The 14,812-nt window shown below is 44.9% G+C and overlaps 1 protein-coding gene across 2 annotated transcripts in view; it reads right to left on the bottom strand.

Moving 5' to 3' along the window:
* Positions 1 to 14,812, bottom strand: part of LOC134344200 (NACHT, LRR and PYD domains-containing protein 3-like) — a 68,095-nt gene that overhangs the window by 37,883 nt on the left and 15,400 nt on the right. For both annotated transcript variants that reach the window (XM_063043606.1, XM_063043607.1), the window contains exons 3-4: positions 14,473 to 14,566; positions 3,472 to 3,638 (exon numbers count right to left, since the gene is read on the bottom strand). In XM_063043606.1, coding sequence (XP_062899676.1) covers positions 3,472 to 3,638; positions 14,473 to 14,524 — 219 coding nt within the window. In that variant the 5' untranslated portion in view covers positions 14,525 to 14,566. The remainder of the gene's footprint in view (positions 1 to 3,471; positions 3,639 to 14,472; positions 14,567 to 14,812) is intronic.

The following is a 14,812-nucleotide window of genomic DNA, read 5'->3' on the forward strand; positions in this document are numbered from 1 at the left end:
GGGGTCAGACAGGCGATTCTGTGGACGCAGGAAATTAATGCGGATGGTGGTTTGTCTCCCAGGTTCCAGGTTTCGGGATGTTTCTGATCATGTCCACGATATCCTGAAATGGGAAGGTGAACAGCCAGAGGTCGTGGTACATATTGGTACCAACGACACAGGTAGGAGAAGGGAGGAGGTCCTGAAAACAGACTACAAGGAGTTAGGAAGGAAGTTGAGAAGCAGGACCTCAAAAGTAGTAATCTCGGGATTACTGCCCGTGCCACACGACCGTGAGTACAGTAATAGAGTGAGGTGGAGGATAAATGCGTGGCTGAGGGATTGGAGCAGGGATCAGATTTCTGGATTATTGGGACCTCTGGGACAGGCGTCACCTGTACAAAAAGGATGGGTTGCACTTGAATCCAAGGGGGACCAATATCCTGGTGGGGAGGTTTGCTAAGGCTATTGGGGAGAGTTTCACCTAGAATTGCTGAGGGGTGGGAACCGAACTGAAGAGACGGAGGAAGGGGCGGTTGGCTCACAAATAGAATACTCAGTGACACAGGACAAGTTAGTAAAAGTCAGCATGGTTTCTTCAGGGAAAATCCTACCTGACAAACCTGCTGGAGTTCTTTGATGAGATTACACGTAGGATAGTTAAAGGGGATGCAGTGGATGTTGTATATTTGGACTTTCAGAAGGCCTTTGACAAGATGCCACACGTTAACAGCCCAAGGTATTGTTGGCCAGAAAGAATGACAATATGCAAATCAGTGAATTAAAATGAATCAAAGACAGTGGAAGCAGACAGACTATTTGCATTTGTTCCTGCCCCATGCTTGGGGATGGAAGCTGCCATTTTGTGAAGACACTCTATTCTCCATTTTGTGAGCTTGACATGCTGAGCTTGATCAATGCTTTAAAGACACAATGATTCCTCAGGTAATCTGCTGGACTGGAGATCATTTCCAGATAAGAAGTTATTTATGAGATGTTCTTTGGTTGGCTATAACATGCAGGTTTGCAAATGTTGAGGTTGGTGCCTGCCTGGAGAGATTTGAGCTTGTTGTTGACTGAGAAACAGCCATAAATTATTGACTGTCACTATTACAGGAAAGCTACTGGCATGGTTAGAGCATTAGCTGATTGAAAGAAGGCTGTGAGTGGGAATAAAAGGATCCTTTTCTGGTTGGCTGCCAGTGACTAGTGGTGTTCGATAAGAGTCTATGTTTGGATCCCTTCTTTTTATGCTGTATTTAGATGATGGAATAGATGGCTTTGTTGCCACATTTGCAGATGAGGTGGAGGGACAGGTAGAGATGAGGAAACACCAAGGTTCCCGAAGGACTTAGATTAGGAGAATCGGTAAGAAAGTGGCAAATGAAATACAATGTTAGAAAATGCATGGTTATGCACATTGGTGGAAGAAATAAATGTGCGGACTATTTTCTAAATGGGGAGAAAATCCAAACGCCTGAGATGCAAAGGGACTTGGGAGTCCTTGTGCAGAACACCCTAAAGGTTAACCTGCCATTTGGGCTCTTCATCTTAGAAGAGATGTGCTGGCATTGAAGAGGGTTCAGAGAAGGTTCACAAGTATGCTTCTGGGAATGAAAAGGTTATCATATGAGGAATGTTTGATAGCTCTGGGTCTGTACTTGCTGGAAGATGGAAGGATTGGAGGTGGGGGGGGCGGATGGTCTCATTGAAACGGTTTGAGTGTTTAAAGGGCTAGACAGAGTAGATGTGGAAAGGATGTTTCCCTTGGTGGTGGGGGGTGGGGGGAGAGTCTAGGACAGGAGGGCACAACCTCAGGATAGAAGGGTGTCCATTTAATTGATGTGGAGAAATTTCTTTAGTTAGAGGGTGGTGATTTGTGGAATTTATTACCACAGGCAGCTGTGGAGGCCAGGTCATTGGCTGTATTTAAGGCACAGCTTTATAGGTTCTTGATTGGACACAGCATCAAAAGTAACTGGGAGAAGGCAGGGAAGTCGGGCAGAGAGCAGCAAAAAAAGGATCAGCCATGCCTGAATAGTGCAGCAGACTCGATGGGGCAAATGGCCTAATTCTGCTCCTATACCTTACGCTCAGTACCAGTAATCCGGTCTCCATGGTATTCCCCTGGGAGGTCACACACCACCACCACCACCACCCCCCCCCCCGCACCCCCCCGACCAAAACAGTATCCAAACAGATATGTTTATTATTGAGGGAAAGCTGTGCTAACTGCCTATTCACATTTTCATTTCTCTTGACAGTCACCCACCCACTTGTCTCCTGCAACTTTGAAGTGACTCCAGCCCTGTAACTCTGATCATCTCATTCTCCAGAACAAGCCGCAGGTCATCCAGCTGCTGCTCCAGGTCCCTAACATGGTCTGAAAGGAGCAGCAGCCGGATGCACTTCATGCAGATGTTGTTCCCTGGGAGACTCTGGCTCTCCCAGGACTCCAACATTCAGCAGTTTCCAAAATCTTCTGCAATTACTGGTGGTTACGAACAGTGAAAAGCCAACAGATCAAACCAATCACACAGGGTTAGTGGAAATGTGCGAAATTCAACAAATGATTTATTGCTGCCTTTGCTGAAGTTAATACATGATTCCTTCCAGGTCTCAAAGGAATGTGGGTTGGAACAATAGCTGGATGCAGTAAATTGCCCCTAATGTGCTATTAGCAAATGAGAGGGGAGGAAGGACTGTTGAATTGATGTGTAAATATTTTCTTATGGTTTAACCTTGTTTTGCTAGTTTGTATTATTATATGAACAGATTTTTATGTTTCTGTGCCATATCATTCACACTTCTACTTTAAAAGTACTTCTCATTTTCTATGTATTTGCCATCTCCAAGTTTCTGAAGTCCACGCAGTTTCAGACACTTTACTTGAAAACTTCCTTCTAAATTTGATCTTCATGCCAAAAATATCACTGCTTACAAGCAGAAAATAAAAGTATTTCCATCTTCTGTGCACAAACAAAAGCAGCTGAGAATGGTCACTATTTCCTACTTCAAGAAGGTAAAGGATCATTAGGTCCCACATCACCAGGTTCAGGAACAATTATTACCCTTCAAATATCAGGCTCCTGAAACAATGTGGACAACTTCACTTACCTCAACACTGAACTGATTCCACAACCTATAGACTCATTTTCAAGGACTCTACAACTCATGTTCTCTGTACATTTTAGGTTTTTTTTGTATTTGCACATTTTCTTTTGCCCATTGATTGTTTGTCCATCTTTGTTTGTGTAGCTTTTCATTGATCTCATTGTATTTCTTTGTATCTACTATGAATGCAAGAAAATGAATTTCATGGTAGTATATGCTGACATGTACATACTGTGATAATAAATAAACTTTGAACTTCAAATTCATCAGTTTATTTTTGTCCGTTTCTCTTCAGCATCATTGTTGTTCTCAGAACAGATGCACGTTGTTTTGAGAAGGTGGTACAAAACACATTCATTCAATCTATATGCCACTCACCCCATGTTCTTGTGCACTGAAATGCTGCTGCTCTTTAAGTAGCAAGCTGATTGATTTCACTTCCTTTTCAATTGCCGGTTCTAATCTGTCCCGGTAGAATTGTGTCAATCTGAAGAGGCTGTAGTCATTGCAATTTTCCAAGACTTCCTTGAACGTACACCTCAGAGCTGCGAACAAAGTCAAGACAAAATAAACATTAATTTCCCATGGTAGTAGCGGTTTATGTAAAACAATTACAGCTCAGGGCACTGGAGTTCAAAGTTCAATTCTGGTGCCATCATTAAAAAGTTTGTACCTCCTCCCCGTAACTGTGCAGGTTTCCTTTGAGTGCTGCGGATTCCTCCCACAGTCCAAAGACGTACCAGTTGGTAGTTTAATTGGTGACTGTAAATTGTCCTGTGATTAGGCTCGGGTTAAATAGGTGGAAGGCTGGGTGTCGTGGCTTGGTGGACAAGGAGGGCCTGGTCCACGCTGTATCTTGACATAAATAAAAATAATAAGATTCTTTCCAGGATGCCACATTTCCTTTTACCAAAATGGCCAAAGGCTGCTACCTGAAAAAGCACCCATAATGCACAAATTTCATGTCACATACCTGATTCTGTTCTGCATTTTCTCAGTGCCTATGTTGCAAATCATGTTCTATCCATGTCCCGTGCAACTAATCCATTCCTGTTCACCCTTATGCACCATCTCTTGTAACAAGTTAATGTTTGAACAATGTTTGACCGCTCTGGGTCTCAACTCGCTGGAGTTCAGAAGAATTAAGGGGGAGGGGGGAGGGGGAAAACATCATTGAAAAGCCTCGATAAAGTGGATGTGGAGAGGACATTATTACAGTTGGGGAGTCTAGGACAAGAGGGCACAGCCTCAGAACAAAGATGAGGAGAAATTTCTTGAGCCAGAGGATGGTGAATCAGTGGAATTAATTCATTGGCCGTGGAGGTATATTTAAAGTGGCGGCTGACAGGTTGCTGAAGAATAAGGGTGTCAAAGATGGCAGGAAAATGGGATGGGGTTGGAAGGGATAATAAATAAGCCATGGTCTTTCACTGATTCTATTCTGGGTATTAGAAAATGAATGTAACGGTTGAATATGGTGACATTTATGCATGTTGATAATAGATTTACTTTGAACTTTTTGAACAGCAGAGTGGACCCTAATCTGCTGAGTGGTCTAATTCTGCTATCCAAGATCTTGCTAATGTGACTCGAAATTAACATTGCTGCAGTAAAGGAAAGAGTGACTGATGTAGATCGGTTAATGCTCTGTGAGAGCACGATTAGACTGGGGAGAAGGTATGAGGAATATTCTCTTTGGAGAGGGGAGCTTTAATATAGATCTACAAGATTATGACAGTTCCAGATAGCACAGTCAAAGAAAGTTTTACTCATTTACTGTTGGGAGAAGAATGAGCAGACATGGGAAAGACACACAGACAAAAACACAGCAGAAAATTAAATCTGGTATAGCTTACAGTTACAAAGGAGATTGAAAGGTCTAGACAGAGTGGGTACTTATTCTATAGTGCAGAAGTCCAGGACCAGTAGGTACAGCTTCAGAACAAAAAGATGTCCATTTAGAACAGAGATGAGCAGGAATTTCTTTAGGCAATGGATGATGAATCTGTGGAATTGTGTCACAGGCGATCTCCGTCTGCGCCACATCTGAGGCCAATCCCCTAAAACAAAATGTCACTTTTGCGGTACAAAAGGAGACTGGGCTAGAAATTGCTCGTATAAGAAACAAGGTTTCTACAAGCAATGTTGGATGTAATGGATGTATTGTTGCATTCAAAAACAACACCATCTCCTGAACAACTTTCAATTCCCTGGCCCTGATCACCTCATTTTCACCATGAACATACATCTATTTCCTCATCAAGGCGGCCTTAAAGTTGCTTGCTTCTTTCTCAAAAAAAGACCCAACCAGTTCCCCTCTACTACCACTCTCCTCTGTCTGGTAGAAGTGGTCCTCCCACTTTCTTCAAACTCAAGGGGTAGCCATGGACACTCCCACGGGTCCCAACTGTGACTGCATTTTCACTGGCTACATAGAACAGTTCATTTTCCAAGCCTTCCTTGGAAATTCTCCACAACTCTTCCCGTGCTGCATTGTTTTTGCTTCATGCACCCACACTGAGCTTGTCCAATTTCATCAACTTTGCCTCTAACTTTCACACTGCACTTAAGTTCCCTTAACACACTCAAAATGCTGGAGGAACTCAGCAGGCCAGGCAGCATCTATGGAAAAGCAGTACAGTTGATGTCTTGGGCTGAGGCTCTTCAACAGGACTGGCAGGTTGGTGATGCTTGTTTAAAAGGAAAACTTTGTGGGCATTCGGGCTTATTCTGATGGCCCAGTAAGTGGCAGAAGCAGGTCACAGCGACGAGGTTTCCTGCTGAGATGCTTGTTTGTAAGTAAAGAAGGGACAAGCATGGTGGCCACTGGTGTGAGTAGGCCAGTGGTGAGAGTAGGAGTGTCAGGCTTTGGCTCAAAGAAGGCTTCAGCTCGAAAGAGGTATTGGCTCTGTTAATAGAACATAGAATAGTACAGCACGGTACAGGCCCTTCGGCCCACAATGTTGTGCCGACCCTTACACCTTGCCTCCCATATAGCCCCCCACCTTAAATTCCTCCATATACCTGTCTAGTAGTCCCTTACATTTCACTAGTGTATCTGCCTCCATCACTAACTCAGGCAGTGCATTCCACGCATCAACCACTCTCTAAGTAAAAAAACTTCCTCTAATATCCCCCTTGAAATTCCCACCCCTTACCTTAAAGCCATGTCCTCTTGTATTGAGCAGTGGTGTCCTGGGGAAGAGGCACTGGCTGTCCACTATTTATTCCTCTTAATATCTTGTATACCTATGTAAGGGTTTCTTCTTTTATGTTACTGCTAAGGCTAATAAAATGGCTTCTTTGTTATTTTATAATAAAGTGGCTTCTCTGTAATGTTAACTGCTGAGTTAACAGTAGCAGCTTGTTTGGGTTATAATTACTGATAATGGGAATTGTATTCATTTGCTAACCAATTTGGATAGATGTTATTCTTTCTTGTATGTCTGTAAGCTGTTGTTTTTGCGGGCTTTGGGCAGAAGGCGTAATGGGGACAGAGAGAGGAGACGCGATGAGAGAGCGGAGACGCGATGAGAGAGAGGAGACACGATGAGAGAGATCCTGTAAGCTGGACGAGGATTGGACCTAAGAGGGAGTCCGAGGCCCAGGGCTTTTCGGGAGGAGAAACGAAGAGGAATGATGGAAAGAAGACTCCGTTAATTGATCTCCAACGGTTGTGCACGAAGTGGTTGAACTTTGATAAGTTTGGCACCTTTTACTTTCCTTTTATATTGTATCTCTATTAATTACATAGTTCCAGGAAGATCTATAAAGTGTAATCTGTAAATCATACATTGTGTGCTGTCTGTTAATTGGCAGTGTGGGGTACATCACACGGCGTCCCCACAAACTTGATTACCCAGTTTGGCGGGGCCGAAGGCTGCTCCCCCTTGACGAAAGCGAGCTGAGCGAGCCTGAGGCTTACCAGGAGGCTACACCTCTGAGTAAGGCCCTAGCTCCCTTAATCTCTGATCATAATGCATACTCTTTAAACCAGGCAGCATACTGGTAAATCTCCTCTGTACCCTTTCCAGTGCTTCCACATCCTTCCTATAGTGAGGCAACCAGAACTGGACACAGTACTCCAAGTGTGGCCTAACCAGAGTTTTATAGAGCTGCATCATTACCTCACGACTCTTAAACTCTACCCCTCAACTTATGAAAGCTAACACCCCATAAGCTTTTTTAACTACCCTATCTATCTGTGAGGCAACTTTCAGGGATCTGTGGACATGTACCCCCAGATCCCTCTGCTCCTCCACACTGCCAAGTATCCTGCCATTTACTTTGTACTCTGCCTTGGAGTTTGTCCTTCCAAAGTGTACCACCTCACACTTTTCCGGGTTGAACTCCATCTGCCACTTCCCAGCCCACTTCTGCATCCGATCAATGTCTCTCTGCAACCTTCGGCAATCCTCTACACTATCCACAACACCACCAACCTTTGTGTCGTTTGCAAACTTGCCAACCCACCCCAACCCTCACATCCAGGTTGTTAATAAAAATCACAAAAAGTAGAGGTCCCAGAGCCGATCCTTGTGGGACACCACTAGTCACAAACCTCCAATCCGAATGTACTCCCTCCACCACGACCCTCTGCTTTCTGCAGACAAGCCGATTCTGAATCCACCTGGCCAATCTCCCCTGGATCCCATGCCTTCTAACTTTCTGAATAAGCCTATCGTGTGGAACTTTGTCAAATGCCTTATTAAAATCCATGTTGATCACATCCACTGCACGACCTTCATCTATATGCCTGGTCACCTCCTCAAAGAATTCTATCAGGCTTGTTAGACACGATCTGCCCTTCACAAAGCCATACTGACTGTCCCTGATCAGACCATGATTCTCTAAATGCCCACAGATCCTATCTCCCTTTATTGTTCTCCCAAAAGGGTCTCCTCAGGAGAGTGAGGAGATAATCAGAGTTATAGGGAAGCAGTCATCGCAAAGTTGCAGAGGGCGAGTAGCTGGAAGACTGTCAGCAGAAATGGAAATGTGAAGAGGCAGTTAGTGCAGAACATCGGTGGACATTCTCAATAGTAAGTATAGCACTTTGGATACTGTTGTGGGGAATGACCTCCCAAGGGAATGACACCAAGACCGTAGTGCAGAAGGGACCGAGGGAGGAGGGGAGCACCAGTGATAGGGGTCTCAATAGTCAGGGGAACAGGCAGGAGATTCTATGGACATGATCAGGATACCTGAATGGCACAACATTTTGGAGAGACAGAGAGAGCAGCCAGATGTCTTAGTGCATATTGGTAGCAATGACATAGGAAGGAAAACTAAAGAGGTCCTGAAAAGAGAATTTAGAGAGCTAGGTAGAAAGCTGAGAAACAGCACCTCCTGGATAGTAATTTCTGGACTGCTACCTGTGCCACGCGCCAGTGAGGGTAGAAACAGGAAGATTTGGCAGACTAATGCATGGCTGAAAAGCTGAAGGAGACAAGGCTTCAGGTTCTTGGATCATTGGAGTCTCTTCTGGGGGAGGTATGACCTGTTCAAAATGACGGGTTGCACCTGAACCAGAGGGGGACCAATATTCTCATGTGCTGGTTTGTTAGAGCTGTTGGTTTAAACTAACTTGGCATGGGGGTGGGAACTGGAGAGAAGGGTCTCCAGACAGGTAGCGTACAGTCAGACTGTCAGGAAGGGCAGGCAGATAATAGGACAAAATTGGAGCCAGCAGGGTGAGTATCAGTGTATTCGGGATAAAAAGGGTAGCAAATACAGCATTCAAAGTGTTATATCTCAGTGCATGGAGAATAAGAAATGAGGTGGATGATCTTATAGCACTATTACAGATTGTCAGGTACGACGTTGTGGCCATCACTGAATTGTGGCTAAAGGATGGTCGTAGTTGGGAGCTAAATGTTCAAGGTTACACATTCTAAATGAGGGATAGATAGCTCGGCAGAGGTGGTGATGTGGGTCTCCTGGTAAAGAATTGCATCAAATCAGTGGAATGATGTGACATACGAGGGGTGATTGATAAGTTCGTGGCCTAAGGCAGAAGGAGTCAATTTCAGAAAACTTAGCACATTTATTTTTCAACATAGTCCCCTCCTACATGTACACACTCAGTCCAGCGGTTATGGAGCAGAAGGTTCCCTTCTTTGTAGAAGTGGTCCAGAGCAGGGGTGATTGATAAGTTCGTGGCCTAAGGTAAAAGGAGATATTAACTTCAAACTTTCTGCATTATCACTCAAAGAGTTGAACTGCATGTGCATGTAACGAGAACGTCTTGGACCTCCAGGTGGTCCACTGTAGGGGTGATTCATAAGTTTGTGGCTTAAGGTAGAAGGAGATGAGTTATACAGCTCTTATTACATGCACGTGCGGTTCAACTCTGAGTGAAAATGCAGAAAATTTGAAGTTAATAACACCTCCTTCTACATTAGGCCACGAACTTATCAATCAATCCTGCTGTGGACACTTTCTGGAGGTCCAAGATCTGTCTGCTCCACAACCGCTGGACTAAGTGTATAAATGTAGGAGGGGACTATGTTGAAAAATAAATTGACTTCTTCTACCTTAAGCCACGAACTTATCAATCACCCCTCGTAGGGTTGGGGTGATGTTGAATCCCTGTGGGTTGAGTTAAAAAATTGCAAAGGTTGTAGGACCCAGATGCCAGCTATATACAGGCACCCCAAAAGTAGCTGGGATAGGGATTGCAGCTTACAATGGGAAGTAGAAAAGGCGTGTCAAAAGGGCAATGTTATGATAGTCATGGGAGATTTCAAAGTGCAGGTCCATTGAGAAAATTAGGCAGGAAATAGATCAAGAGAGTTTGTTAAATGCTTACGAGATGGCTTTTTAGAGTAGTTTGTCATTGAGCCTACAAGGGGATCAGCTATACTGGATTGGGTGTTATGTAATGAACCAGAAGTAATAAGGGAACTTCAGGTAAAGTATCCCTAAGGAGAGGGTGATCACAATATGACTGAGTTCAACTTGAAATCTGACAGGGTGAAAGTAAAGTCTGAAGTAGCAGTACTTCAGTGTAGTTAAGGAAATTACAGTGGTATGAGAAAAGAGTTGGCCAAAGTAAATTGGAAGGAGCTGCTGGCAGGAATGACAGCAGAGCAGCAATGGCGCACGTTTTGAGGAAAAATGAGGAAGGTGCAGGAAAGATGCATCCCAACAACAAACAAATACTCGAACTGCAAAAGAGAACAACAAGAATCGAAGAGAAGTGAGTCTAGTTACTATTACAAGCGAGAAAGTGCTCGAAAAGCTGAAAGACCTAAATGTTACACAAGTCACCCTACCAGATGAATTGCACCTAGGGTTCCGAAAGAGGTAGCGGTAGAGAGTGTGGAGGCATTAGCAATGATCTTTCAAAAATTATTGGACTTTGGCATGGTGCCAGAGGACTGGAAAATTGGAACATCACTCCACTCGACACTGTTTTATTACCCCTTGTTCAATCCCTTCCGACCTATGTTCATGACACTTCTCACGCTCTTAAACTTTTCGATGATTTTAAGTTCCCTGGCCCCCACCGCTTTATTTTCACCATGGATGTCCAGTCCTTATATACTTCCATCCCCCATCAGGAAGGTCTCAAAGCTCTACGCTTCTTTTTGGATTCCAGACCTAATCAGTTCCCCTCTACCACCACTCTGCTCTGTCTAGCGGAATTAGTCCTTACTCTTAATAATTTCTCCTTTGGCTCCTCCCATTTCCTCCAAACTAAAGGTGTAGCTATGGGCACCCGTATGGGTCCTAGCTATGCCTGCCTTTTTGTTGGGTTTGTGGAACAATCTATGTTCCGTGCCTATTCTGGTATCTATCCCCCACTTTTCCTTCGCTACATCGACGACTGCATTGGCGCTGCTTCCTGCATGCATGCAGAACTCGTTGACTTTATTAACTTTGCCTCCGACTTTCACCCTGCCCTCAAGTTTACCTGGTCCATTTCCGACACCTCCCTCCCCTTTCTAGATCTTTCTGTCTCTATCTCTGGAGACAGCTTATCCACTGATGTCTACTATAAGCCTACTGACTCTCACAGCTATCTGGACTATTCCTCTTCTCACCCTGTCTCTTGCAAAAACGCCATCCCCTTCTTGCAATTCCTCCGTCTCCGCCGCATCTGCTCTCAGGATGAGGCTTTTCATTCTAGGAAGAGGGAGATGTCTTCCTTTTTTAAAGAAAGGGGCTTCCCTTCCTCCACTATCCTCTTAAGCGCATCTCCCCCATTTCACGTACATCTGCTCTCACTCCATCCTCCCACCACCCCACTAGGAATAGGGTTCCCCTGGTCCTCACCTACCACCCCACCAGCCTCCGGGTCCAACATATTATTCTCCGTAACTTCCGCCACCTCCAACGGGATCCCACCACTAAGCACATCTTTCCCTCCCCCCCCTCTGCATTCCGCAGGGATCGGTCCCTACACAACTCCCTTGTCCATTCGTCCCCCCCATCCCTCTCCACTGATCTCCCTCCTGGCACTTATCCGTGTAAGCGGAACAAGTGCTACACATGCCCTTACACTTCCTCCCTTACCACCATTCAGGGCCCCAAACAGTCCTTCCAGGTGAGGCATCACTTCACCTGTAAGTCGACTGGGGAGATATACTGCGTCCGGTGCTCCCGATGTGGCCTTTTATATATTGGTGAGACCCAACCAGACTGGGAGACCGCTTTGCTGAACATCTACGCTCTGTCCGCCAGAGAAAGCAGGATCTCCCAGTGGCCACACATTTTAATTCCACATCCCATTCCCATTCTGACATGTCTATCCACGGCCTCCTCTACTGTAAAGATGAAGCCACACTCAGGTTGGAGGAACAACACCTTATATTCCGTCTGGGTAGCCTCCAACCTGATGGCATGAACATCGACTTCTCTAACTTCCGCTAAGGCCCCACCTCCCCCTCGTACCCCATCTGTTACTCATTTTTATGCACACATTCTTTCTCTCACTCTCCTTTTTCTCCCTCTGTCCCTCTGAATATACCTCTTGCCCATCCTCTGGGTCACCCCCCCCCACCGTCTTTCTTCCCGGACCTCCTGTCCCATGATCCTCTCGTATCCCCTTTTGCCTATCACCTGTCCAGCTCTCGGCTCTATCCCTCCCCCTCCTGTCTTCTCCTATCATTTTGCATCTCCCCCTCCAGCTTTCAAATCCCTTACTCACTCTTCCTTCAGTTAGTCCTGACGAAGGGTCTCGGCCTGAAACTTCGACTGCACCTCTTCCTATAGATGCTGCTTGGCCTGCTGCGTTCACCAGCAACTTTGATGTATGTTACTCGACTCATTAAGATGGAAAGCAGAAGGGAAATTACAAACCAGTTAGCCTGACTTCAGTGGCTGGGAAGGTGTCGGAGTCAATAGTTAAGGATGATAATTAAGGAGTACTTGGTGACATGGGGCAAGACAGGACAGAGTCAGCATGGTTTCCTTAAGGGAAAACCTTGCCTAACGAAACTGTTGGAATTCTTTGAGGTGATTACAGGTGGGATAGATAAAGGGGATGCTGTGGATGTTGTATATTTCACAAGGCCTTTAACAAGATGCTACATACTTGGTTGCTTACTAAGTTAAGAGCTCATGGCATTGCAGGAAAGCTACTGGCATAGTTACAGCATTGGCTGATTGGTAGGAGGCAGCAAGTGGGAATAAAAGGATCCTTTTCTGGTTGACTGCCAGTGACTAGTGGTGTTCTGCAGGGGTCAGTGTTGGGACCACTTCTTTTTATGCTGCATATCAATGATTTAGATGATGGAATAGATAGCTTTGTTCCCAAGTTTGCAGATGGTGTGAAGGTTGGTCGAGGGGCAGGTAGCGTTGAGGAAACAGGTAGGCTGCAGAAGGACCAAGACGATTAAGATAATGGGCAAGAAGGTGGCAAATGAAATACAAAGTTGGAAAATGCAGGGTCATGCATTTTGGTAGTAACAATAATGTACAAGCTATTTTCTAAACAGGAAGAAAATCCAAAAATCTGAGATGCAAAGGGACTTGGGAGCCCTTGTGCAGAACACCCTAAAGGTTAATTTGCAGGTTGAGTCGGTGGCGAAGAAGGCAAATGCAATGTTAACATTCATTTCAAGAGGTCTAGAATACAAGAGCAGGGATGTGATGCTGAGGCTTTAGGGCACTGGGGAGGCCTCACCTTGAGTACTGTGAACAGTTCTGGGCTCCTCATCTAAGAAAAAATGTGCTGGCACTGGAAATGGTTCAGAGGAGGTTCACAAGGATGAGTCCGAGAATGAAAATGTTATCGCATGAGGAATGTTTGATAGCTCTGGGTCTGTGCTCACTGGAATTTAGAAGGATGAGGGGGATCCCATTAAAACCTTTTAAATGTTGAAAGGCCTGGACAGAGTAGATGTGGAAAGGATGTTTTTCATGTTGGGGGAGTCTAGGAGAAGAGGACACAGGCTCAGGATAGAGGGGTGTCCATTTAAAACAGATGTGGAGAAATTTCTTTCACCAGAGGGTGGTAAATTTGTGGAATTTATTATCACAGGCAGCTGGGAAGCCAGGTCATTGGGTGTACTTAAGGCAGAGCTTGACAGGTTCTTGATTGGGGACAGCTTCAAGGGTTATGGGGAAAAGCTGGGGAGGGGATAAAAAGGAGTGGCCAGAATTGAATGTCAGCGCAAACGTGATGGGCCAATGGCCTAATTCTGCTCCTGTGTCTTATGGTTTTACTTTAAAGAGACTCGTGCTCACCCCACCTTTCTCTTGTCCTCACCTACCACCCCATGAGCCTCCACGTCCAATATATCATTCTCCTTAATGTCCACCATCTTCAACAGGATTATATCACCAAACACATCTTGAACTCCTCCCCATTTTCCACTGTCCACAGGGATTGCTTCTCAGTGATCTTCTTCTCTATTTGTCCCTCACACACTAATCTCATATAACACCTGCACTGTGACTTCCTCCCTTACATCTATTCAGGGCCCTCAGCAGTCCTTCCAGGTGAGGTAACACTCCACCTGTATTTTCCTGCATCTTTCTCTATACATGTCCTTGATGGTGGGTAAGGTAGTGCTGGTGAGGTGCTGGGTAGTTTTGACTACCTGTTCTAGAGCCCTCTTGTCCACCACAAAGTAGTCTCTGTACCCCACATTGATGTTGCGTGTCAGGATGCTCTAAGTTGCGCCTGTGTAGAAGATTGTATCAATTGCTGTGTCTAGTCCAGCTCTCTTCAGCCTTCTCAGAAAATAGAGACCTTGACTGTGGACAATGTGTTACGGGACCCTGGATGTGCACTCCCAGGAGTTTGAAACTGCTCAGTTTCCATTGCTATGCTGTTGATGTGGAGAGGGTTTGAGTTTGGCAAGTTTTTGTGAAATGTCTCATTTATATATAACCTTTCCACAATTTGAAAAGACAAATTCGTCATACCTGTATCCACTGCAGATCCCGGATCTTGATTCTCATTTGAACCTTCAGCCATGGTAATGAACAAATGCTATGTCTGACAGGAGGTTGAGATGTTCTGCGGTAAAGGAAGTAATGGAATGAGAATTACATAAAGTTATTAAGATGAAAAAGACGATTAGTACACTTCCCTTCCGAATTGCAATAAGAGTTGATAGTATTTGGAGAGCAAGTACAATTTCAAAAGAAGGCAACAATCAAAAGCAAATATTAGAATTCTGAAGCAGGGAAGAAAGAAGCAGAGTCTTACACTTTTAGCAGCAAGGGTATGTCATTTTCCCTAATTCATGAAGATCTGAATTTC

Source organism: Mobula hypostoma, chromosome 3 (genome assembly GCF_963921235.1).
Source record: "Mobula hypostoma chromosome 3, sMobHyp1.1, whole genome shotgun sequence".
NCBI lineage: Eukaryota > Metazoa > Chordata > Chondrichthyes > Myliobatiformes > Myliobatidae > Mobula > Mobula hypostoma.